This window comes from Rhinolophus sinicus, chromosome 4 (genome assembly GCF_057876585.1).
Source record: "Rhinolophus sinicus isolate RSI-liver-muscle chromosome 4, RSI-T2T, whole genome shotgun sequence".
Taxonomy (NCBI): domain Eukaryota; kingdom Metazoa; phylum Chordata; class Mammalia; order Chiroptera; family Rhinolophidae; genus Rhinolophus; species Rhinolophus sinicus.
In genome coordinates, this window is record NC_142504.1 from 73126821 (window position 1) to 73154031 (window position 27211).

The 27211-nt window shown below is 41.8% G+C and overlaps 2 protein-coding genes across 2 annotated transcripts in view; both read left to right on the forward strand.

The window, feature by feature from the left end:
- Positions 1 to 14750: 14750 nt before the first annotated feature.
- On the forward strand, positions 14751 to 26651 carry LOC148758405 (uncharacterized). Its single transcript, XM_088797927.1, has 3 exons — positions 14751 to 14970; positions 22889 to 22966; positions 26337 to 26651. The coding sequence occupies exons 1-3, from the start codon at positions 14793 to 14795 to the stop codon at positions 26429 to 26431; spliced, it is 351 nt and encodes a 116-aa protein (XP_088654053.1). The 5' UTR covers positions 14751 to 14792; the 3' UTR covers positions 26432 to 26651.
- The window catches only part of LPIN2 (lipin 2), a 72597-nt gene continuing 70164 nt past the window's right edge, over positions 24779 to 27211 (forward strand). Inside the window, exon 1 of the mRNA XM_074340263.2 lies at positions 24779 to 24918. The gene's annotated coding sequence lies outside the window, so the exon portion shown is untranslated. The remainder of the gene's footprint in view (positions 24919 to 27211) is intronic.

The window sequence follows — 27211 nt, forward strand, 5'->3', positions numbered from 1 at the left end:
GCTGTTGTTCCAGCAGGGTACCCTGAGAGGCACAGAGAGAGTGGCAGTGCGCTGAGAGGTCTGGCTGAGCCCTGAAGATACCCTGGCTGTGCCCAGGAAGTCGGGCTGTTCCCAGAGAGAGTAGTAGAGCCCTGAAGGTACCCTGGCTGTGCCCAGGAAGTCGGGCTGTTCCCAGAGAGAGTAGTAGAGCCCTGAAGGTACCCTGGCTGTGCCCAGGAAGTCGGGCTGTTCCCAGAGAGAGTAGTAGAGCCCTGAAGTTACCCTGGCTGTGCCCAGGAAGTCGGGCTGTTCCTAGAGAGAGTGGCAGTGCCCTGAGAGCCCTGGCTGTGTCCAGGAAGTGTGGCTGTTCCCAGAGAAAGTGGCAGTGCCCTGAGAAATCCTAGCTGTGCCCGGGGAAACTAGTGGTACCCTAAGAAGTCCAGGAAGTCTGGCAGTGCCCAGGAGTACTGGTGGTGCCCTGAGAAACCCTGGCTGTGTCCGGGAAGACAGGTGGTACCCTAAGAAGTCCAGGAAGTCTGGCTGTGCCCAGGAGTACTGGTGGTGCCCTGAGAAACCCTGGCTGTGTCCGGGAAGACAGGTGGTACCCTAAGAAGTCCAGGAAGTCTGGCTGTGCCCAGGAGTACTGGTGGTGCCCTGAGAAACCCTGGCTGTGTCCGGGAAGACAGGTGGTACCCTAAGAAGTCCAGGAAGTCTGGCAGTGCCCAGGAGTACTGGTGGTGCCCTGAGAAACCCTGGCTGTGTCCAGGAAGACAGGTGGTACCCTAAGAAGTCCAGGAAGTCTGGCAGTGCCCAGGAGTACTGGTGGTGCCCTGAGAAACCCTGGCTGTGTCCGGGAAGACAGGTAGTACCCTAAGAAGTCCAGGAAGTCTGGCTGTGCCCAGGAGTACTGGTGGTGCCCTGAGAAACCCTGGCTGTGTCCGGGAAGACAGGTGGTACCCTAAGAAGTCCAGGAAGTCTAGCCGTGCCCAGAAGCACTGGTGGTGCCCTGAGAAACCCTGGCTGTGCCCAGAGAGCCTGGCTGTGTCCAGGATATTGCATTCACCCCCAGGCTCCTCGCACAGGTCCCCTCGCGGAAGACGCTTGTCGCGTAGATTGTGAGGCGAGAGCCTGTAGGGGTGGAGTGTGGGGGCGGAGCCCCAGAAAGTAGTTTCCAGGCTCTCGGCCTCACATAGACAGGTGCTGGCTCAGGTAGTAAATGGCCAACTGTGATTGCATGGCCATCAGCTGTGGCTAGTTGGCCGTCAGCTGTAACCAGTGAGCCATTGGCCACAATATAACTGCTGTGGCTGTGGAAGGAAGAGAAGGAGAAAAAAGAAAGATGGCGGTTTGAGAAGGGAAGAGAAAGAGAAGAAGGATGGGGCTAGCAAGGAGATGGTGGCTGGGCTGGCAAGCGTGGATGGCGGTTTGCGGACAGTGTGTATCCAGCCTCCAGTGAGAGTATAGTGCCGCCAGAGAGAATAAAGTGGTATGACTCCCCTATCTATGGCTCCGTGGGTGTTCCTTTTTGGCCTCACCATATCCTGCGTTCTTGTATGGGGAGCGGGAGCAGAGACCCCGCAGGCCTCCCTGCACGACAGATGGCGCAGCGAGCAGGGTCTCCCGCACGACACAGGGGTAGGAGATTTCTATGATTTAGGTTAAAAACAGTCTATTATTTATGATTAAGAAACTAATGGAATTAAAACACCAAAGAAAGAAAACTTAGAGTTTCTGTAGCAAGAAGCCCTTTTATTTGGCACGTATCAGGAAGACGTAGGTAAGAGGACAGGGGTTTGTCTAGTTAACAGATAGGATCAAAGGATGGATGAAAGAAATGGTGGGGGGTTAGAGGGAGTGGTGTATGTCACTGTGGGGAGAGAGCCCCAGAGAGCAGTTTCCAGGCTCTCGGCCTCACGTAGAAAGGTGCTGGCTCGGGTAGTAGATGGCCGTTGGCTGTGACTAGTTGACCGTCAGCTGTGGCCAGTTAACCAATTGGCCACTGATATAACTGCTGCGGCTGCGCTAGAGAGGGACGTCGGTCGGTTGACAGAAAAGCAGACAGCAGGTCGCACGTCGTGTGAATCCAGCCTCCATTGAGACTATATTGGTATGACTCCCCTACCTATGGCTCCGCGGGTATTCTTTTTTGGCCTCACCATGTCTTGCGTTCTTATGTGGAAAACGGGACTAGAGACCCCGCCTGATACCCCACATGACAAATGGCGCAGCGAGTAGTGTCTCCCTCATGACACATAGCGCAGCGAGCAGGGTGTGGTGTCGGCTGAAACTCTCCAGAATGTACTGGAGCAGTTTATATGTATAAAAGTTCAGTTTCATAAGCAGGGTACAGTGCCAGCCAAAGGTCTCCGAAGGGTGGTGGAGCAGTTTGTGCGTATGAACACTCAGTCTCAGGAAGACCAAGCGGAGCAGCTGCCACAGAGCTGGACCCCCGTGGAGGGGTGGGAAGACATGGACGGTTCCCCAACCAGCATAGGCTGGAGAAAGCGAAGGTCATTGCGGCCCTATGGGCTGGGAAGTGCTTGCTGAGGCAGCCCGGATGCGGGACTTGTCCCAGGAGGAAAGGCTTGCTGAGTCCTCCGTGGGAAATGCAGGTGAGGTCAAGGTTGTCCCTCACCCCCAGGACAGCCCTAGTGAATGACTATGGACTATGGGAAATTGCCTTCCATCCCTAATTTAATGGACCACTTGACTGTTTGCTTGGGATCGTACCACCATGTAGTAGAACTGGCGGATGTTTGCTTTTGTGTGTAGACCGGCCACTGTGGAGAATATGTGAGAAAGACTAGCTGTGCCCAGGAAGTCTGGCTGTGCGCAGAAAGAGTGGCGGTACCCTGAGAGACCCTGGCTGTGTCCAGGAAGTATGTAAGCACCTTGCCTGTGAGCCGCTGTTGTTCCAGCCCGGTACCCTGAGAGGCCCAGAGAGAATGGCAGTGCCCGGAGAGCCCTGGCTGAGTCCAGGAAGTCTGGCTGTGCCCAGAGAGAGTGGCAGTGCCCTGAGAGCCCTGGCTGAGTCCAGGAAGTCTGGCTGTGCCCAGAGAGAGTGGCAGTGCCCTGACAGCCCTGGCTGAGTCCAGGAAGTCTGGCTGTGCCCAGAGAGAGTGGCAGTGCCCTGACAGCCCTGGCTGAGTCCAGGAAGTCTGGCTGTGCCCAGAGAGAGTGGCAGTGCCCTGAGAGGCTCTGGCTGTGCCCGGGGAGACTGGTGGTATCCCCTAAGAAGCCCAGGAAGTCTGGCTGTGCCCAGAAGGACTGGTGGTGCCCTGAGAAACCCTGGCTGTGTCCGGGATATTGCATTCACCTCCAGGCTCCTCACACAGGGCCCCTCGTGGAAGATGCTTGTCGTGTAACTTTTGAGGCAAGACCTTGTAGGGGTGGTGTGTGGGGACAGAGCCCCAGAGAGCAGTTTCCAGGCTCTCAGCCTGACAGAGAAAGCTGCTGGCTCAGGTAGTAGATGGCCGTCGGTGGTGGCTAGTTGACCGTCAGCTGTGGCCGGTTAGCCAATTGGCCACTGATATAACTGCCATGGCTGCACGGGAGAGGGGAGTCAGTTGGTTGGTAGAAAAGCGGACAGCAGGTCGCACGTCGTGTGACTCCAGCCTCCATTGAGACTATAGTGGTATGACTCCCCTACCTATGGCTCCGTGGGTGTTCCTTTTTCGCCTAGCCACATCCTGCGTTCTTATGTGGGGAGCAGGAGCAGAGACCCCGCAGGCCGCCCTGCGTGACAAATGGCGCAACAAGCAGTGTCTCCCTCATGGCAGTCACGAAACCATCCCTTCAGGGTTTCATTGGTCTAACCGAAGAGGGTCTACAGAGGTGATATTGCTGTTGTAAATATTTCCATGTTGCTGGATTTTCTCTTAAAACTAGCACAGGCATTCAAAGGCTCAGAGCATTGATATCTATTGAGAATTTTCAGGAGCCTTCTATATCTAAAACAATAACAATGTGTAATGCAGGATCTCTGGTCCCACTCCCCGCACCAGAACTCAGGATATGGTGAGGCCAAAAAGAAACACCAATGGAGCCATATATAGAGGAGTCATACCATTATATTCTCGATGGCAGTTGGTCGAGACACAAAAACAACATCCGCCAGTACCCCAACAGGGGGTCTTCCTGCACCCCAGTCTGTCTGGCAGCCAGGGGAGACACAGGAAGTAGGAGCCACGTGATCTGCAATCCGCCGTCCACTTCTCTGCCAACCAACCAACAACCCCTAGCGTAGCCACGGCAGTTATATTAGTGGCTAATGGCTAACCGGTAACAGATGATGGCCACCCAGCCACGGCGGATGGCTACCTAATAACCGAGCCAGCACCTTTCTATGTGAGGCCAAGAGCCTGGAAGCTGCTCTCTGGGGCTCTGTCCCCACACAATGTAAAATTTCTTCATGAGTCTAAAATAGAAGAGGTAAATAGATGTCAACCTGGAAGGAAAAGCTTTTCAGGCCTGTTGGATATAGGGTAATTTTTCCTGTGAATCCCCAAATGATGTGGGATTACTTTTATACCTTCCCTTGCCTGCTTGGGGAAGGGGGCTGGCGCCTTCTAATGGAATTCATCTATCAGGTTTGTCCTGTTTGTCCATCCTGAAGGGATTAACGAAATAGCTCATTCCTATCTATCAGATCTATTCCGTTTGTCTGCCCGAAAGGAATTTAGGAGATAACTTACTAACCTCAGGGCTACTTCAGTACCTGGAATTTCAGGATATGACTGTCTTTTGTTTATTCCACCAGGGATCTCTTTGTCTACCTAACAACATGCTAACTAACCTGTCTCATGTTCATGCCCTTCTATACTGCAATCTAAATTTAGACTCAAACCTGAGAACAGGAGGACCGATTAGGTGTTTGTTTCCATTGTAAATTCCACATTCTCAGTCTGAATTTCCTTTAGTATCTTGTCAGATTCTTTCAAAGGACCCCCATCCCAGGCTGCATCTGCTTTTCAGTTTGTAGATACGTGGAGCTATGTTTTCTGGCACAGGATCATAAGAAAATTCCAGAAAGTTTGAGAAGACATGAAATCTGGAAAGAAAGGTGGTTATATAATGGTGATAACATCATCTCTGGGAAAGATTTTCTCCACAGTGACCCTTACCCCCCACCCCCAAACTGTTTCTCATCCGTTAAACAGTTATTAAAGCTGATTTCTGATTCTCTGCAGAAGCCTGGGGTTCTTTCTTATCGTTTTCCTCCTTGCTACTGTAGGGGTTCAGAATAGGTCCCCCCAAAATGTGCCTCTGTGGTATGCAGATTGTTTAGAGCTAAAGGCAATTTTAGCTGCAGGCTCAAGAGAAACTTCTGCCCCTCCCTTAACTACCTAGAACTTGAATTAGGGGCCTTACCCATAATAAGCAATTATCAGAGATAACCTCTTTTGACCTATTCATAGAGCAGGACAAATTTATATTTACTAAGCATCTGCTCTTCTCATCAACTGCAATGACCCTTTGACGCCCCCCAAGGCACCTTACCTCATCCCTAGCTCAGGATGTCTTGTTATACATACCCATGTTCCCTTTCTGTCTCTGAACCTATCATTCGTGTGGGATCTCTGACTCTCTTATGTACAGGCTTCCCATACATATGCATGCATTAAATTTGTTATTTTCTCTTGTTAATCTGTTTCATGTCTATTTGATTACTAGGCCAGTCAGAAGAACCTTGAGGGTAGAGGCAAGTTTGTTCCTCCTCCACAGTACCCCTTTGGGCCTTTTCTTTATCTTTTCTCTTCTGGATAAAAAAGAAAGTCTCAGCAGCATGTGGTGTGTTTTGGAGGGGAGGATAGAAGGGGAATGGGATGTGTTGGCTGAGGGTGAAGGATGGTTGGGAATACAAGTTATTCCATTTGAGAATCCCCTTTCCAGCTATACCTTTTCTTCCTGTACTCTGAGACAAGTGCTGTATTCTTCTCCACCCAGAAGTTAATACTCACAAACTGGGCCATCCCTGAGTTCAAAAGTACTCTGTTTCCTCATAAAGTTTGTGGAGGGTACTTAGTAACTAACCAGCTCAAGCAGATGCTTCATAGATTAGCTAATTAATAACTACATAGCACTCTAAGCTTGCTAAGCATTTATTTAACAAATTCTGGGGATTATTACTTAATGATAAAGATTGCCCTAGTGAAAAACAATGACAACAACAACACTGAAACTCAAGTTCTAACAAGAAAATAATCTAAAAAGCCAAACACTGGGAAGAAATTTGTCTACCATTAGTAAGCCATTTAGAGACATATGAAGGAGACAGATAAAAACATTTTGTGTTGCCAAGAAAAATTAATTTTGTGAAGAGCTTTTGTGAAGGAGAAAATAGGAGAGATGAGAGAAGGGGAATGCATACATCATCAAGGATAATTATGTAGAACTAATGCCCCCAAACTGAGGACGAACAAAGGATGTTTTTCAAAGTCTTTTGAAAGGGTGTAAGGAAAGCAGACATATTTTGCAAATGCATTCTTTAAGAACAGTTAGTGGTAGTCCAGACATTCCATTCAAATTAGTAGCTATTTGGAAAGAAATAAAAAAGTAGCTGCTGAAACAAGCAATCTGGAAGCACACAGAAGTTAATATTCACATATGGAAAGTTTTCCAGGATGGTCTCAGTATCATTGCTGTAACACTGAATTGCTGAGGGCTTTCCGACATGCTGGGGACAGGGCGCTTCTCAGGCAAGTTAAAAATCTCTCCTCCCTTCCATATCTTCTAAAATTATTCATTATATATATTATATTCATAATCAATATTTGTTTGGTTATATTGTAAAATACATACTGACAAAAGCTTAGCACTACAAAGAAGCAGAAAAGTCTGGAGGTACTGATAGTCAAATCCTTCTTACACAAAATTTACAGAACACATTTTCTCTAAACTACCCAAGTGAAAACTATGGAAGGTGGTGGGTACACCAATGAGTAGATTTTCAGAGAGTTTGTTTCCTAGATGAAATCAAGTGACCTCAGGAAGGTCTCCCCTATGGATAGGTGTGCCTGCTGAGTAGGGCAACAGTCCTAACTGCCTTATTATGGAATGAGTTGCCCCCTCCCCCCCCATGAACTGCCCAGGACTAGAGAGATTCCTGCAGAGACAGGACAACCACATTCACTGCTGAGATTTCTGCTCCAGCAGCAGATGGAACATGCTGGCTTCCTACATCGCTGGTTGTATGACCCTGGCAGCACATGACCAGTGAAAATAAGAAAGTCTATGGAATGACTGAGAAAGTCTTTGTTCCCAAGACTAAGAATTATAATCAGTGATTTAAAAGAATGCAAACAAACCTAAATGGAATAATTTGGAGATAGGTATGTTATGAGTGACTTATTAGTTAGAAGAGTGTTCCTGCTTCTATTATTTTCTTTTGTAATTCTGGTCCATCTTACATTACTTTTTCTTCCTCATCATTTAGAAGGATTTATTATAAAACAAGCTGTGTAACACACTATTGAAAAGAAACTGTTCCTTGAAGCTTTTTAGGGAAGTTATAAGACATGCAAGTTTGTCTTACAAGAAATGAAGATAAACTTACAAAGCTTGTAGGCACACAACATTTTAAAAAATACACAGATGTATTCAGTTATTAATTCATTTTCATTTGTTCATTTATTTTAATTTTATTGTGAAATAAAGATATACACAAACACCTATGTGCCCATCACCCAAGCCAGGAAATAGCACATTACTCTACATTACCCTACCCAAGACCCTCTGTAGGCCTCTCTCAGATTGCTCCCATCTCCCTCTCAAATCAAAGTCAATCCTACCCTGAAATTTCTGTTACTTCCGTTTTTCTTCATATTTTTTATTTTTATCACCTACGCTTTTACCCTTAAACAATACATCATTTAAAATTGCCATTTATGGAATAGAATAAGTAGAATCGTAGTTTAATCTTTTTTTTGGTTCTTTGGTCAATATTTTATTTTGGGGATTCTTCCATGTTAATGTAATTGTGTACTATTTCATTATATGATTATAACAATTTAATCACCTATTCCACCTTCAGTGAACATTTGGATTGTTTCTCGTTTTTTGCAATTATGAGCAATGCTGTCATAATGATTCTTGTGTGTCTTTGAGTACACTTGTGCAATAATTATTTGAGGGTATATTCCTAATATTGGAATTTCTCGGTCTTCATGTATGTGCATTTCAACTTTCTAGGTAATACCAGCCTGTTTTCTAAAGTTGTTACATATTTGAATTCCAACCAGCTGAGTGAGTTCCAGTTGGTCACTCCACAACCTTGTCAAAACTTGGAATTGAACAGCTTTCTAAATTTTAGCCATTTTGATGGGTATGTAACAGTATCTTCTTGCAGTTTTAATTTACAATTCCCTGATTACTAATGAAATTAAATGTCTTTTCATAAGTTTATGAAAAGTTTATTTGTGCTTGTTTTCTGAAATTTATTTGTTTCTTTTGCTTATTTTTCTAGTGACTGCAAGAATTTTATTGATTGATTCATATGAGTTCCTTATATATTCTGGAGTCTAATATTTGATTGATTATATATATTGCAAATATATCCTCCTAGGGTGATGCTTATTCTTGTTTCGTTTTGTTTTACTCTCTTTATTGTCTCTTTTAAAGAAGTTCTAACTTTAAAGTAGTTAAATTTATCAATCTTTTCCTTTATAGTTAGTGCTTTTAGTGTCTTTTTAAGGAAGTACTTCCCTACCCAGAATTTGTTAACATATTCTCTTAAATTGTTTTCTAAAAGTTATGTATCACATATCATTAAATGTAAGTTGCCATTGATTGTAAGAAACATCACAATTTCAGAAATGGTAAAATGTGAAAAAGAAAGTGTATCCTTGAAATGATGACGATGCAAATTTGTTTTTCTTATATAGATCTTTAATCCAATGAAAGCTGATTTTGAGACATGGTATAGAGTCCAAATTCATTTTTTCCATAGGTATAATCAACAGCCTCCTCACCATTTATTGAAAAGTTCATCTTTTTCCCAAGGATCTGAATTGCCATCTCTACCATACATCAGGTATCTATACAAGATGGATCTGTTTCTGGGCTTTCTATTTTGTTTGATTGGTTTATTTGTCTATCCCTGTACCAGTCCCACCCCTACTGATTACCATAGGTTTGCTACATAGGAGGGTAATTCCTCCTGCTGTGTTCTTCTTCAAGAATCTCTTGACGAAGACACCTCTGTTGGGATTTTGAATGGAAATGTATTATACCTATATAGATCCATTTGTGGAGAATTAATATTTTTATGAGATTGGGTCTTTTCTACCCATAGATATCATATTTCTCTAATTAGGTTTTCATAGCCTTTCAATGAAGTTCTATAATTTTCTATATAAAAGTCTTATACATATTTTGTTAGAGTCATTCCCAAGTACCTTGTTTTTTGATACTGTAGGGGAGGAAAAAATCTTAGGGTCTCTGTCTGGGTCTGAAAATTAAACCAACAAGGATTAACAGAAGAAAACCATATACATTTATTTCGTTTAAGTTTTACAGGATGCAGGCGCCTTTCTCAGGAAATAAACACCCAAATAAACAGTTAGACCTGTGTATTTTAATGCTAGCTGTGATGAAGAATGGGCAGTTGTATAGAAGTATGATAGGTTAAGGAGTATGAGGTAATTAGAGTAAACATTGCATGGCATCTTTCCAAAAGTGTCATTTCTGTTTATTGCTGGTATATATAAATGCTAATGATTTTTATATATTGACTTTTGTACCCAGCAAATTGCTAAACTCTCATATTTATCTCAATAGATTATGTACATATTCTTTTGAATTTTCTACAAATTCTATTGTCATTGTGATTTCTTCATTTCAAATCTATGTATTTTATTTCTTCTTCTTGCCTTACTCCACTATTTAGGACCTCTAGTGCAATACTGAATAGAAGTGGAGATGGCAGCACACTTATCTTGTTCCCCATTTTAAAAGGAATGGCTACTTATTTTGTTTTGCTGTAGATTTTTATAAATACCTTTTATCAAAAATTTTTTTTCCGTAATTTACTATGAATTTCTTCTGGGTGGATACTGAATTTTATCAAAGACTGTTTTTAAAAAAATCTACTGAGATTGTCATATGATTTTTCTCCTTTAATCTTTTAATGTGGTGAATTACATTAATATTTTTTTCTTATCTAAAACTAACCTTGCATTCTTAGGTAAATAAATTTGGTTATGATATATCATCTTGCTGGATTTAAATTGCTGACATTTTGCTTAGGATTTGTATCTATACTTGTAAGTGATATTGGCCAGAAATTTTTGTTTTTCACACTCTACTAGTCAGATTTTCTTATGCTATTCTCATAAAATGATTTGAGGAATAATCTCTTTTTCCTATTCTCTGAAATAGCTTGTGTGAGATTAGGATTATTTATTCCTTGAGTGTTTGGTAGAAGTCACTGATAAAATCGTTTCAGCTTGGATTTTTCTTTGCAGAAAATATTTAACAATAGACTCAAGTTCTTGAATGGTAATGAGTCTATTCTGGTTTTCTATTTCAGTTTCATTAACTTAAACTTCTTGGAATTTTCCCACTTCATCTAAATTTTCAAATTAATTGGCTTAAAAAATATTCACAAAATTCCCTTATCTTTGTAATTTCTTCATCATGTGTGATTATAGCTTTTTCTTTATTCCTCATGTTGTTGTTGTACCTTCTCTTTTTTCCTTGATCACTTTTCACCAGAGGTTTTACATTTTATTAGTCTTTCACAAATCCAGTGTTTGGCTTAGTTGGTCCTTTCTATTATATGTTCATTTTCAATTTTATTATTTTCTCATTTTATCTTTATTATTTCCTTTCTTCTATTTTATTGGAATTTATTATGCTGTGCTTTTTCTAACTCTTTTGCTATTTACATTTCAAACCATTTTCTCTTCTAATATAAGCTTTTAGGTCTATAAATTTCCTTTTAACTACTTGCTCAGTTTTATCTCTCAAACTTCTGTATAGTATCAAATATTTGATACATAGTATTGAAATATTGTCACATTCAATAATGATGTTTTTTGATACATGAATTTCCAAACAAATTGGTTTTTCTAATTATCTTTTTTCAAAATCAATTCTTGATTTAATTGTATTGTGTTAAGAAAATATAATACAAAATCTTCAAAATTTGCTGAGATTTGCCTTATGGCTCAATTTATGATCAACTTTAGTGAAATTTCTGTGTAGGCTCAAAAATAATTGATTTGTTTTTCTTATTCTATGATTTTGCTTTTGGGGTTCCACTTTTATTAAACTCCCCACTTAAAGCTGACACTAGGCTTTTACTTCTGCCCCCAAGATTCCTGAGGTTGCACAAACCAGTATTCAAATTCACTAGATTCAGCAAATACCTTCCAGACAAAAGCTGACTTTGGGCTCTGCTTATTTCTCTGGGTTCTGGCCTTTACTCTGTCCTAGTGCTATTTCTTAACTTCTTGCCAGTTTACAGATCCCTTCCAGAATATATTTTTAATATTTTACCTGGTATTTTTGTTGTTTTCAGTGAAAAAGTTAGTCCAGACACCCTAGCTGAGCATATCACTAGAAATTGAAATCCTCATTTATTTTTTATCAAATATTTATTGGGCACCTACTATATGTGGAATAGGTGTCATTATTGTGATCTGTACAAGGTGGACTAGTAGCATGAGAAAAAGAGACATTCACTGGGGTAGAGGCAGAGGAGAGTAGAGGCAACTAATGGAAGGTGGTATAAAAATGTAGGTTTGGGAGTCAATTAGGCCTGGAGACAAAGCCGAGGATCACTGCTTGCTAACTGTGAGACCTGAGGCAAGTCATTCAACTTCTCTGTGCCTCAGTTCCTTCATCGATAAAATGGTGTAAATGATAGCAGCCACCTCATAGGTTTGTAGTTAGAATTACTAGATGGCTCAGAAAATGCTAACTAGTTTTTGTCCTCACAGAAAAGATGCATAAACTGGAAACAAAATTATTTCTCTAAGGTTTATTCACCTTCCCTGGGAGCTGCCAAAGGGAGGACATAGGACCATCTCCCTTCCAACTTCAGACTGGGGATATTTAATTCTTACTCTAGGGAATATCATTCCCCCTCCCAGATTCCCTCAAAGAGACCCTTTCTCACTGGTCCTCTCCCTCCGGAGTTATATTGGTTGCTCAATGAGTTCAGAGTGTTAGGAATTAAAGACAGGAAGGAAATATCTTGCAGGCAACTTCTGCTTTCCAGAAGTTCCTTGAGACAAGCAGAATGCCTGGGTATATTCTTTTAAGGGGGTAAATGCATGGAGAAAAATAGAAGTTAATATTTTATTTTAAAAATCATCCCATTGCAAAACGAATGGATAAAGCATACCGGGTAGAAGGAGCAGAAGAGAAAATTTGAGACAAAAATAGTACTCTGGATGCCATGCTAGGAAGCTTGGACTTTTTCCTCTAGGCAATGGAATGCCAATAAGTTGTGCCATGGTCATATCTGCAATTCAGGATGGAGGGTACTTAGAACTGTGGAAGAATGAAGGGCAGGGAGACCAGCTCAAATATGCCTGCAGTGAATCATGAGACATAGTGAGAGAGGGCCTGACTGCTAGAGGAGTGAGGCCACACGTTGTGCAACTGTGGAGGACCCTGAAGGTGGCCAACATGGTAGTTCCGCAGAGAGCTTAAGAGAATGAAAATGACAGGACTTGATGGACATGGAATGGGAGTAGAGGGACCTGAGACTCCCTCCAAGGTTTCTGGCTAGGATGACTAAATGGATGATGGTGTAATTAGCCAAGATAGGGGATTCAGTAGGACCAGGCTTGAAGAAGCATACATGATGAGCCTAAATTTGCATCCCTGTGGGCCTTGCTGGTAGAGATGTCTCTTACATGTGGCTCTCAGAAGAGTTCTGGTTGATGAGAGGAAGGAGTTTAAAGAAGGAAATTGTGGTCAATAGTGTCTTACCCTACAGAGATCGTGAGAAAGAGGACCTGAAGGGGATCCATTGTATTTGGCAATCAGAAGGTTGTTGGTGACTTTAGCCTGAGCAGTTTCAGGGGAGGAGGAGGAGCAGAAGCAAGACTGTGAAGTGAAAAATCTTAGACTCCTCTTTCCAGGCTGGGGAGCAAAACTGTGAGATAAGTTGATAGCCTAAGGGAGAATAAAGGGACAAGAAAGTCCGCTGTTTCTTCTCTGCTCCTCGTCCACCTTCTTAAGTGGTAGAAGAAGCCTAAGCCTGATAAAACTAAGGGGCGAACCCAGAGTTGAGGAAGAGGGGACAATTAGCAGAGTTAGGTTCTTCCCTTGGAGCTGGAGGGTGGTGGGGTCAGAGGACAGGTGAAGAAAGAGCTTCCTTCCTCTCACATTCCAGTGGAGTAGGTGAAAATTCGGTGCTCCCCACATACTTCTTAGGTGTCAGGGGCAGGACGACGAGAAGGGATATCATGCAATAAATATTTAATGAGTCTTTACTTTGTTTAAGTGGTGACATAAATTAGGTAGACATCAGAGAATGAGGAAATCTTAGAAATGTGAAGCAATCATTCTGAGTGAGGTATCAAATCTAAGGATGGAGAAAGGGAGGGATGCCTGGGACTTCCTGAATGATCAAAGGAAGAAAGGAAGTTTGGCAGAACATTTCCCTCCCAAGGCAGAAGGTAGTGAAAAGAGCCTGAAACACGAAGTCTAAGTGGGAATAATGGAAGAAAGGCAAGAAAATGAACAGTAACGGCATGTTCCAGGTTCCAGACACTAAGCTAAATTAAGCACTTCATAAGTAATCTTGTGCAATCCTCAAAACAATCCTGTGAGGATGGCCTTCCTGTTTCCATGTTAGTATTGATGTAGAAACTGAGGATCCAGCTCTTTTTCTTGCTCTAATTCCATTTCTCCATAGTGGAGTAAGATGCTTTGAAATATGGATGGAAAATTCCAGTCCTTGTCTTTCTAAATTTTTATGTCGCTTGTGAAGCCAGGTAAAAGGCGCAGAAGAGGAAAATTCCTAGTGTGCTTGGGCCAGTGAAACCACCTATGTCTCTTTTGGTACTTGGTTAAGGATGGGGCAAAGCTTGGCTGAATGCGAGATAAAGGGCAAAGGAACTTGGAAGAGGAAGTTCCTTCTGCAGAACCAGCCCAGGGGAGCCCTATGACAAGGAGCCTGTTCCCTGGTCCCCACAGCCCAGTCTCCATCGGTGGGAAGAAATTGTGCTGTGGCCGAGCTCATCACACAGGAGCTTTATATAAATGCCTATTTTTCAATATCCTCAAAGCTATATAAATTATCATCCACAGGATGCATGCTGAGAAATTAAATGGCATTTGGAAGTAATGCATGCACGTCCATTCATAATAAAACAGGCTGCAAAAAGATAAATACCAGTGTGCAGCAATAATACACAGCACTAGCAATGCATTTCTTTAAAAAGTATACATTTAAAAGGGGATGTAAGATTTGGGGTGGGGGAGTAGGGATGTGAAAATAACCAATCAGACGCGCTACTGGTGATCAAAGTGGGTTATAAAACATTCATGCCGTATGCCTTTTGTACACTTTAATAATATTTCTTTTTTGGCAACTGGACTCTTAAGTTCCATTTGACACGCTGCAGAGTTACCATGGTGACCAGAAGAAACTTTATTTTTAGAAAAGTAATGCTCGGATTTACCTCAGCACGACAGAGGTCAGGGCCCCCACCAGTCAGAGCAGGCATCCGCGAGCTCTGAAGCCGTGGGCCCCGGAGCGAGGCCAGGAGGGGGCGGTGCAGCGCGGCGTCATGTGACCGGGGCGGGGCCCGCGCGTCTCCCGCTCGCCGCTCGGCCGCTGCCGCGTCTCATTCATGAGGGCCGCCTGGCTCCGCTGCGGCCCAGGCGGCTCCCGAAGCGGTGGCGGCGGGCGCCGGAGCTCCGCGCGCTCCCGGCCGGCCCCGCCCCCTAAGGTGCCCACAAGCCCGTCTTTCCTGGCTGGTCCTCGCTGCCCGCTGGCGCCGGCGTGGGCCGGGAGTCGAGCCGCTGCAGGTAAGCGGGCGCCGGGCCGGGGTCCTCGCTATCTTGCGCCGCATTCCGCCACGGGCGTCGAGTCTCTGCGCTCAGAGGTAGCGGGGTCTCCAACAAGGCTCAGAACTGCCCTCCCGGAGGCCCGGACCCTCTTGGGCAGCGCGGGCGGAGTGGCCCCTGCCCCCAGGTGCCAGCGCCGTCGCCTCGCCGTCACGTAGACGCAGCGCTGTGGCGGGACGGGCTTGTAGGGTGGGTTGGCGGGCGAGCCCGGAGCTGACGGTTGAACTAGAGGGGGACGTGATGACTCTGAAAAATTCGGGTGCCCCCGCTGCTGCCCCAGGTGATGGTCACTTCAGACCCCCCTAACCAGCCCGGGTTTCTGGCATGGAAGCTCGAGCTGAGGCCGAAGTGAGGCTTGGCCAAGCCGGTCACGGGGAGGAAAGCGCAGCCGGAGGCCGCGTCTCCATCCCGCCTCCGGTCCTGGGGGATGGGGCACCCTCGGCACGTGATCCGCGGTGAGGCCGGGGCTGGGAAGTGGCTGTTATTACTCGGAGGCCGTTGGTCCCGCCTATCTGCCTCCAGGTTGTAGACCGGATCCGAAGTATGAGTAGTTTTTCTCTTTTCAAACCCCCGCCCCTTGGCCAATCTTAATTTGTATCGAACTTGTCTACATACATACTAAGGGCTTCTTTCTCAACTTTTAACCCGGGCGGGTCATCGTTTTCTCCACTCGCCTGAACAAATTAAGACTATTGTCACTGAAAATTTGAGGTTACATTTCGGAGGGATACTTAATGAAAAACAGGGCCAGAAAAATCACCCTTCCTTTAAGAAAGTGCTGGAACTCTTGAGTATTTGGAAATGCTCTGAAGGATTATTTAACAAGCTGCTATGCTAATTTTAAATGCATATTTGAGGATTATTTTTCCAAACCTGTTTTTTGAGAAAGTATCTTGCCTTCGTGTCAAGCCAGGCCCTGTTGAAGCTCTTTGCCCAGTAGAGATAGTCAGTGTTACCATTCATTAAAACTTGGCCTCATTAGTTCATAACGCTTTGACAATACAAAGTAAGTTTTGAAATATATTTTGAAATACTTACAAATTTAGTGGCATATAATGGTTTCTAAGTTGATACCGTGTTTACCCGAAAATAAGACCTAGTCGGACAATCAGCTCTAATGCGTCTTTTGGAGCAAAAATTAACATAAGACCCGGTCTTATTTTACTATAAGGCCAAGTATACTATACTATAATATATAATACGTATAATATAATAAATATAATAATACTGGGTCTTAGATTAATCTTTACTCCAAAAGACGCATTAGAGCTGATTGTCCGGCTAGGTCTTATTTTGCAGGAAACACAGTAGGCTGAATTTGATGGTTCTCAATGGCTCAAGAATGAAGTGTGGCAGGTGATGCTGAGGTGGGGAGCCGCAGGGCCCACAGCAAGGTGCAGGGGAGGGATTCCTGTGACTTAGCCCTCCTTGGGCTGGTCCCCTATTGCAGCATCCTCATTTTGCTGAGGTCATACACAGCCAGAGTATGAAAAGCACGGCCCAGGCAACATGTGAAAGAACGTTGGGCAGTACCGATGGCTTCTCTCCAATCAAATGTGCAGTTGATTGTGGTTTATCAGACTGAAGTATCTCCATGTCCAAATGTTGGTGGAGTGGCCATAGAATGCTACAAATGAGACAATGGGTTCTGTTTTAGTATTTTATGGCACAGTTGAGAACCAATAGAGAAGCTTTATGTTTAAGAGGAACCGGAAATAGGAGCCTGTGAAAACCATTAAGCACTATAGTAAAGCCACTGTTAAGCAGATGGTAGAGTCAGCTGGGGCTTTGTGTCCTTGATGACTGTGTTGTTGTAGCAATAAAGGTACTTATCACCCTGTATTGTAATTTCTGACTGGATTGTCTCCTGTGCTAGACCAGGAGTCCTTGGAGGCCAGACTGGTTGCTGATACCAAACACAGAGCCAGCTTTTAGAAGAGCCTTGGTTGAGGTCTGTTGAATAAAGGTAGGAAGCAGCAGACGGTGTGTCCTTACCAGGGACCTGAGAGCCAGGGCACTTCCTGAATGAGTTCACTCAAGTTTCCTGAATTGTGAGCTTTGGGTGAATAATCCTGGCAGTGCCAAGCATTAGTGGTGGTAAAAGGTTAAATTAAGCTGACGATCTTAACAGTGAACATTTTGCAATATTTAAATACGTTAGTATATGTGCTGCTGACTTGAGCACTAGTTTAAATATTAATATTTAGTTTAAATATAGCTTGGTTCTCTGTGTCAACAGCTATTTCCTCTGGTTATGCTTCTTTGTCTGCATATTTCCTCATATATAGAAGCACAGTAACAGCCTGAAGCTTTGTCTTACTAGGAAGTAGGTTCAGCTACTTCCGTTAGATGCTTAGCAACCTGTGTCAGGAAGTTTTTATTTGTCTGACTTAAGTCTGCCCACCTTTAATTTAAATCCTTTCCTTTTTGCTCTGACCCCACTTGCTGTCACTGTGTCTGTACATGTGCGCATATTGACTTGCCCAGTCACTAGGTAGTGGTTTGGGACCTTTATTTTGAAAGCTTGTTTTTATCTGTTTTATCGCCTTCATACATAAGTAAGTCATTTTACTTCTGGCTGAGCTCCAGAGTCTTCTGACCTATCATTTGCCTTCTTCATGATGAAACAACTCACAAGTTGGTAGGCGGAGCCTCCAGTTGAGAGAATCCTATATAAATTATGTCATATTAAAATGTTTTTATTTAATATGTCACATTAAATATGTCACATTAAAATTTTAGGGTTTTGTTTTGACTCTGTTAGGTAGAACTGGAGAACTTATTTTTAATGTCAGCATCTATATACTGTGAATAGAATAGCACCTGCTACGTATGGGCCTTGGATTTCTATGAATCATTTATGTATGCAAATCCACCTGTGCCAGGAAATGAAATACGGCCAAGAAAACAGTGGAGGTGATTCGGCCCGGCCACACCTACTTGGTGCCTGCTGTGGAAAGAGTGAATCTGAGTTTCCTCTGCCTTCCTTCCACAATGCAAACACATCACTGCTCAGTTGGTCCCAAGTGTTTAAAACGTCGCCTCCAACTCTAGCTACATACCGCTGTTGGGCTCAGCCTGAGAGGAAGGCGATTCTGTGTAGTGTTGGGAAGGAGAAATGGACTCAGTTGGAGTTTTGAGACATGGTGTGTTGTTACCCAGCATACCTTCTTCAAGGATTTTCCCTGGTAATTTTGACTATTCCTGACTGAGAACTGTACTCTGTGACCCCTGGGTTACATAGGAATGGACTGTGTGTAGGAGCATTTCAGAGTTGGACAGCCAGCTGAAACCCCTAATATTGTTGAGTATCTGAGTTTGAGTTTTTGAGCAGATTTATTTTTTGAACTGGTTCTTTTTACACTGTATTGTTTGACTCACTTGGTAACTTACATGTGTGGATAAGATTGGAGTTTTAATGGTGTTTTACTTTCATTGAATAAATTGAATAAATGAGTGATTTGGTGTTCTTCACTACAGAAGAACCTCTCATTAAATGTAAATACATTCATAGACCTTCAGTCATTCCCAAACTCATGAGTACACTTTTGGTATATGGTTTACTCAGTTGTATCGACTATAGTATGGAGAGAGCAATACTTAGTGATGGACCGATTCTGAGTATTACATGAGGTTATGTACTAAACCACAGCCACAGTTGCCTAGAGACCGAGGCAGGGCAACAGGCTAGAAACTCTTAAAAGACCCGACGACAGTGTGGAGAGGCACAAGGGCAAAGGAAAAAATGGTGAACACAATATCCCTTTTGCTCTGAAGTAGCTTACAGTCTTGTAGGGGAATAAAATAAGTCTACTTCTTTATAAAATCTACTTCTATAAATCTGTGGTAGGGAGGGATTGAGAAGGGAGTAATAGCATGAGTGATTGAAGGTTAGTCAAAGGAAATATCTTGGAGAGAGCTTCTGTGCTTGTATTTTTAGCATGAGAATATGTTTAGTTGAAAGATGTTTGTCGCAAATATGAGATTGCTTCATGTGCTTGCTTAAAATTTCTATCTTGACACAATTTTTATTTTAAGTGTCAAAATAGAAAATATATTTTTATAAGTTAGTAATATTGTATATAAGTCTTACATACTACATACGTTTATAAATTTAAGCCTTGTGAATTTGCCATCAAAATTTTGTTGTCCAGGCCTGTAGGTGGAGCCTTATCTCTTATCTTTGTATCTAGAAAGCAGAGCTGTCTTCTGTACTTGGTGTGTATAGTGTAGGTAGGTGAGTACTTAACTGGAAGAAAGAAATTCTGTTACTAGTTCGTGAAGTTGCTAAGTAATCAACATATTTCTAGGAACTCTAATAATTGTTTTTTATGAAAATTTCCCTCGATTATAAAACTACATGAAATTTTATTCTCTGCTCGTTGAAAAACACTAATATACCTGTATTGTTATGGTGGCTGATTTTTTATTTTTTTTTTTTAATCGTTTGAATGTCATCCTTTTAAATGCTGGCTAAATCTTTTGCTGGTATCCTTGCCATAGATGGAAAAAGGCTTTTGTGTTAGGACATTTTCTCACCCCAGGTGAATGAACCAGATAACTTGATAGGAACTTAGCTGTGTTTCAATTTCCTGTTTCACTTTGTCTTGTTAAGGAGACATACCTAAAGCTCAAATGGACCACAGATGCTGATCCTGAGAGTTGGAAAAGAGCTTTTCTTAATTAAAAACAAAACGAAATCCACAGTGCTTATATTAATACTTGCTTGGTGTTTTATTTTTTATTTTTCCTAGTAGTTTTCATTCCTGTCAATATGATTCTTTGTCATAAGGCTGCATCACATAATAGTTCTATTTATCTTTAAAGTTTTAAGTTTTGATTTTAATATGTAGTTTAAAAATTCAAATAGTACTTTGAGGTATATAATGGGAAACAGTCTCTTACTGCTGATTACTGCTTATGAGAAGCACCTTCTTTCAACTCTGTTACCTGTTTCTTGTGGGTAAAAATTTCCATGTTTGTATGCTTATCGTACGATAGCTTGGTTTTTCGATTTTAGACATTGTCTATGGATTTCCTACTATGCAAGATGAGAATTCATCTCTTATATAACCCTCCTTACACACATTTTCTTCTATCCCAATATAATTTTATCATAATTTTTATTTTCTCAATGTTCATTGTTTATGCTGTAATGACTAAATATTGTTCAAAACAAGCATGATTTAATTTCTTTACCAGTTCAAATTTTTGTTTTCTCTGGACTTAATTGTTTTGTTGACTTCTGCTTCTCAGTACCAGTCACAAATTCAGGCCCCCAGTTTCTGACAGAACTACAAAACTCCACAGTGCAATCAACATCTTATCTGAATCCCATTAACTTCTCCCAAATTGGGTCCTGTTCCCTAGATATTCCTCTCTCGGCATGCTTCCTCATTTTGATAGGCACATACTCCTGTAGCTTTTTAAAGAAAGGGTTCACGGAAGGTCACTTCTGTGAGACGTTACCTGTGTGGAAATTTATTCTAGTCTCATACTTGATAGTTAAGCTGGTTAATAGAATGCTAGAATGGAAGTAGTTTTCTTTTTTAAGAAGTTCCAAGCTTTTAAATTTCTGTTTCTCTCTCCTTCTACTTCCTTCTCTTTCTGTCTTTTCCCCTTCTCCCAAATATTTATTTTAATTTTATTTTTTGCTCCTTTACTATATTTCTTTTTAAAGTCTCTCCTTATTTTCTCATCTCTTGATAAAGTACCTTTGTTTGTGATTTGCAGTTTCTGTCCCTGGAGCATTCACTGTCAGGAAGTGACTGGAGCACCAGGGCTGTACCCTCTTCACCTGGCTTCATGGTGAACCCATAGTCCTGGCTTTGTTTTGTATCCTTGCACCTGGCTAGCAGGCAGGTATGTCACCAGTCTCTGTAGGTCAGAAGGGCATAAAAACACAGAGAATGTAGTCAGTGCTTCTCAGGCCTAGTGAGGCTTCACCCCACAATCAGATCATCTGCCGCTGTGTGTCCTTACGAAGAGTTTGGGAGGTGGCCGACACTGGGTGCGATAGCTCTGACTGAAAGCATGCTGTGCATCCTGTGTCGTGTAGCCCTGCCCGCGTGGAGATTTCTGAATCCTTTGCCCTTAAAGAAACCAAGGAACCTTTAACATTGTCTTTCAGTATCTTTATCTCTTGACTGTTGGTGGAGCCCACAACAGTACAGGTACTTCTCTGTCCTTTGTGCTGGACATTTGATGGGAACTTTTAATTTGGAAAATCATATCTTTGATGCTGGGAAATTTTCCTGTAGTTGTCATTTTTGTTTTGCCATAACTCCACTAATGTGGGCTTTTGTTTTGAGCACTTAAGTATTTTCTGGTCTTTTTTTTTTTTTTTTTCTTTTTCTTTTTCATCTTTCAAAAACTTAATTTAACCTTTCATTTCCTGTCATTTTCTCTGTTCTGTTTGTACTTGTGGGTTATCCCTTTTATATATTTTTTGCTGTTCTGTTCAATGAGTGTATTAGTTTACTAGAGTTGCTGTAACAAAGTATCACTGACCGAGTGGCTTAAACAATAGAGATTTATTGTCACAGTTCTAGAGGCTGGAAGTCTGAGATCAAGGTGCCAGAAGAGTTGGTTCTTTCTGAGGGCTGTGAGGCACGTTCTGTTCCTGCTTCTCTCCTAGCTTCTGACCGTTAGCTGGGCATCTTTAGCATGTTTTGGCTTGTACGTGCAGCACCCTGATCTCTACCTTCATGTTCACATGGCTTCTCCCTGTGTTTTGTGTTTCTCTGTCCACATTTCCCCTTTTTATGAGGAAGCCAGTCGAATTGGATTAGGGCCCACCCTAATGACCTCATTTTAACTTGATTACCTCTGTAAAGATCCTGTTTCCAGTTTCAAAATTGAAGATAAATTCTGCACCTAGAACTCATGTAGCAAAACCTGTGACTTATATGTAATACTAAGTTTTATAGAAAATATAGAAGAAAATATTTACCTATGCGCAAACACTGTGGAATGTGAAGTTTTAAAGATGGAAGAGTAACACAAAGTCTGTGGACAACACCAAAAAAAAAAAAAAAAAAAAAAAAAGAAGGTCCTGTTTCCAAATAAGGTTAGATTTTGAGGGGTTGAGGGTTAAAACCTCAGCTTATTTTTTGAGACAGTTTTTTGTTCATAACAATGAGTTTCAAGAGAGAATGCAGATGAAGTGTGTAACATCCTCTGTTTTTAATAGAATGTCTAGTTATAGTAATATTTTTAAAGGTGCTTTTAGTCACATCTGTCTTAACTGAAGATCAGAAAGCAACTCTTGGGAAGTAATTTTTAGATTACAACTGAAGATTTTTGTTCAGACTTGTGTGACTGAAAATTTCTGTTGGTTTCCTGAATGCTTAACTTAGTATCTGAGTCACCTCGTTTTCCACTCTTGCTTTGCTTCTAAAGTAATTTGAAGGTTGGCAAAATGACTAAAGAAAGAACAGCTAGTGCCTTGTGAGAAAGTAAATCACAGCATACATGATGCTCGCCAGGTTCTAATGCTGTGTCTCCCATGTTACTTATACCCTGTTGCTTTTTCAGATGTGAACCTTCCTGGAGTTTGTTTTTTAAAATTCTATCATACATTTTCTTGTTTTTGGCTCCCTACGCCCTATACCTAAAGTAGCCCCCTCCTGCCCTTCCTTCCTTCCTTTCTGACAGCACTACTCGCTTTAATTTCCTCCATAATAGTTATCCCCGTCTAGAATTTTATTTTTTATTTGTTGTGTCTCTTCTTCCATTCGAATCTAAGTGCTGTGAGAGCAAGTACCTCATCAGGTAAGTTCACTGCTTGATCGCCGCTCAGAAGAGCATAGAGCCTGACATATCAGGGTGGGTGCTGCTTTTAAACAGATCAATGAGTGAAACAAGCTTTCTTTTCCAGGAGTCCAAAATGTTGCCTCCCTGACGTGCTGCTGTTTTTGGAAGTCCTTCTCTCTTGTTGAAGTTGCTCTGTGTGCAGGTAGGCTTGGGATAACACACAGGCACAGACTTACCTGGCGTTTGTTTTGCAAAGCTGCGTACAACTGGGACATACCTCCAGCTGGAGTGATGGCAGGCGTTGACAGCAGCCGTGCAGTTGGACGCTGTCTCCACAGCCTCTCATTTTATGCAACCAAATGTCCTCCCAGAACCAGGAAAAGGAGATCCCCCTCCTAATATTTCTGAAAATTCTACTGGGATCCCAGTAGGCACTCTGCAAAATGAAGCAGGACATGAAATTCAAGCTGTATTTTAATTGGCATTGGCATCTCCACAGCCTCTGCCCATCTCCCCAGGGCCCTCTGCAGACACCTGCCTGGGACGCCTGGCATTGCAAGCAGGATCTCTACATGGCTGTACAGGAGTTCACATCCCTGTTCTTGGCACCCTTGTTGCCATGTTCTGTTTAACTGAGAAAGATGGACCCGGGCAGTTCCAAAGAGGCGGGTGGAGAAGTAGTGAATTTGTGCTTCCTGATCTAAAAGACTTCCCTCTGGAAAACTGGAGGGCTGCTTTCCTGATAGTTAAATGCAAGAGAGATTGGAGGTGTTTGAAAAAACTGTGTTATAGGAACTAAGGAATTCTCCTGGTCACTTTTATGAGATCAGTTAAATAAGATGAGAGTTTGGTACTTGTTTTTGTTGTTGTTTTATTTATTTTAAATTAGTGTGCTTCTAGTAATCGGAAGATCCTCCTCTTCACGTGCAGGAGTCATTATAAGATGATTGATGCAGTAGGTGAGCTTGATCAGATTGCTTATGTCAGCATTTAACTAGAATCATGGCACTGTCTTGATTTCATCCTGGCACACTGAAGGGTTACAGCACGGTGGCTTGGCATTCTGATGATGTCCCAAAGGTGATTGCTGTAGCTTTGACCTCACTAACATTCCTTTGAATTTCAGTTAGGTATAGAAAAATACAAACGTCCAAAAATGAAGTGTACATATTCATGAAGTGTTGAATCTGGCATCTCTTATGCAAAAGATTACAGTCAGCTTTGGAGTTCTTAACAGATTTAGAGAACTTGGTGTCTGTGGCAGGGTCTCTGTAAAATCAAATGATTCTTTCTGTGTGTGACAGTGAGGAATCTGGAACTGGATGTGGTTTCGTTGTTTTGGGATGTATATAGATGAGGTGTGATCAAAAACTGGTAAATGTTTAAATTGAAAAAAAATTATTATAGTAAAAGACACATTGCCATTAATCCCCCTCAGAATACTCCCCCTCGCTTGGAATCCCATCATTCTTGCCACTTTCTGAAGCAGTTCTAAAAGTCCTTTCATGAGTGTCTTTAGTGATGCTGTTGTGGCTGCCTCGATGTCCTAAATCCATTCAAAACATTTACCTTTCATAGTCATTTTGACTTCGGGGAAGAGCCAGAAGTCACACGGTGCCAGATCCGGTGAATAAGGTGGATGAGAACACACCATAATGATAATATTTTTATTTAACGGAGATTGCCATACCAGAATCGATGTGTGACATGGAGCCTTCCCGTTGTGATAAAAAAAAAATGGTGAATGCTGCTACCGAGTGCCGTCCAACGGAAAGGCAGGGCTCTTCAATATGGGAAGCGGCATGTGGAACCTTACTAACAGTGTGTGACAAGTTTCACCTTGTTCGGTGCAGTCAGTCAGGTGTGAGCTACTGTTGAGAGAAGGTGTATTTTAAAGTGTGCCATGAATAATCCTCCATTATGACAGCTCTCCATGTCACATATTGCTTCTGGTACAGCAATTTCTGTCAAATAAAACCATTACAGTGTGTCCTCATCCACCTTATTCACCAGGTTTGGCACCGTGCAACTTCTGGCTCTTCCCCAAAGTCAAAATGATTCAGGACATGGAGGCAGCCACAACAACAGCACAACTAAAGACACTCATGAAAGAGGACTTCCAGAACTGCTTCAGAAAGCGGCAAGAATGATGGGGTAAGTGTGTTCGAAGTGAGGGGGCATATTTTGAGGGAGATTAATGGCATAACTAATAAATTTTTTTTATTTAAACATTCACCATATTGTTTGATCACACATCATGATATTTGATACATACATACGTACATATATAACATACATACTGTCCTAGGATGTGAGCAAATAGTCAATTCTTCCTGCAGCCTCACCATGCTTAATTGAGATGGAGTGATGGATGTTGATAATTCATGAACATAATTCATGATGAAAAATATTCTATTTAAATAGCATATATAACATGTTATTAATAAATCTAAAGTTTACCCATAAAAATCTAATTACCCCAAGTTCTTCAGTTTTGTGCTTCATTACAAATGGATAGTAAGGAATCCGTTGGTACTCCTATTGAAAAATGTAACTGTGCAATGGAATGCTACTCAGCCATAAAAATTGAAATATTGCCATTTGTGACAACATGGGTAGATCTTGATAGTATTAGTAGTACCATGCTTCCCCGAAAATAAGACCCAGCTGGACCATCAGCTCTAATGCGTCTTTTGGAGCAAAAATTAATATAAGACCTGGTTATTCTATTCTATTCTATTCTATTCTATTCTATTCTATTCTATTCTATCCTATTCCCAGTCTTATAGTAAAATAATACCGAATCTTATATTAATTTTTGCTCCAAAAGATGCATTAGAGCTGATGGTCCAACTAGGTCTTATTTTGGGGGAAATAAGTCAGATGGAAAAGGACAAAAACCGTATGATTTCACTCATATGTGGAATATAAAGCAAAGGGAGTGAACAAAGTAACAAACTCATAGATACAACAGAGTGGTGGTTACCAGAGGGGGAAGGGGGTGGGAAAGGGCGAAGTGGGTAAAGAGGGTCAAATATAGGAAACACGGTGTTGAATTATAATCTTGTACACATGAAAATTATATATAATTAACCAATGTTACCCCAATAAATTCATTTAAAAATATTTTGCTGAATAATTCTTAAAAATTCATTTCACCAAAGCAATTTCCAGGAGGAAAGATTATAAAGAGAAAGAGGGGTAAAAGTGGAACATATAAGAATGACAGAGATTTGTTTCCTTGTCACTTTAGCTGTGGAATATTTTTATTACAAGATTTATGCATGGTGTTAAAGAGAAAAAGCACAGGGTCAAATGGTGTTACTTGTGCTACAGCCATGATATTGAGGAAAAAGTGAATATAGGAATTATATAAAATAGAGTCACTTTAACGAAGCTGCTAAAATTATTAATGTTATGAAGCTTGAGGCATGAGGAAAGACTTGATTCTTGTTCTGATTAGCCTGGAAACTTACATTTTTTGAACTTTCCAGCTCTGTGTCAATGCCTAGATATACATCTGGATATATACCAAACCTCCTGATAACGCTCTGATTACCTCACATATCCAGACCCCCTGACATCCATTATGCAGATCACCAGACATGAGCAGACCTCTTGGTGCCTATCTTCTGGACCACCTTGCATTCATCATCCTGACTCCTGAACCACCCCTGGGGCTAAGAATGCAGGACTGATAAGTCTCAAGAGTGCACTTTTAGTAAAGAACTCTTTTCTTTCTTCTTTGAAACACTTCTGGGCTTTTGCCTAGCTGTGTTTCCAGTTTTCAAACTCTAAGACCCTTGAATAAATCTTTATCATTAAAAAAATGTGACTGAAGGAATGTGACAAAAGACTTACGCAACCAAATAAATGTGCATTGCCCACTTTAGTGGTTATATGTGCATTTCTATGGTACAGTCGTTCTCAAAAACATTTTGGAATACCACTTTCTTTTAAAATTGTTTTCAGAGTCTCAAAATATATCGTTTTATATCAATAGTGGATATTCAAGGTAGGTTGGGTTTTTGGAAATAGCCAGAAGTCATTCAGAGCAACATCTAGTGGATCATGCATGTCGGAGAGATGAATCGTATTTACTTTTGTACTGTTTAAGAGTTGTGACTATAGTGATGATAGTGATTTTTATCCTGGGTAGCACCTACATTTAATTTAAAGATAGTTCAGAGAAAAAAAGACTACTAATGACATGCTGAACAGTGGCATATCCATGGGATTGATTTATTGTGTCTTTCACGGGTCATTGAAAGACAGCATCCGTGTTAAACAGTGTTTGGTAGAGTGTTGATGTGACTTAACAGTTTTACACCAAAACTTGGAAGAAAGGAATACACTGGGGAAGATGTCTCATCTGCCTTTTGGGGAAGCTGGTCTGATTTGGACCCAGTAGGGTGTCTTGGGGTAGTTGGATCCAGTAGTTTTTACC

What these genes read in the sequence shown, in the direction of transcription:
- LOC148758405 (XM_088797927.1), top strand. Translation starts at nt 14,793, where the DNA reads ATGAGGGCCGCCTGGCTCCGCTGCGGCCCAGGCGGCTCCCGAAGCGGT. An exon ending in CGGGAGTCGAGCCGCTGCAG is followed by an intron (nt 14,971 to 22,888) that starts GTAAGCGGGCGC and finishes TTTCTTTTCCAG; the next exon opens with GAGTCCAAAATGTTGCCTCC. An exon ending in TGAAGTTGCTCTGTGTGCAG is followed by an intron (nt 22,967 to 26,336) that starts GTAGGCTTGGGA and finishes TCACATATCCAG; the next exon opens with ACCCCCTGACATCCATTATG.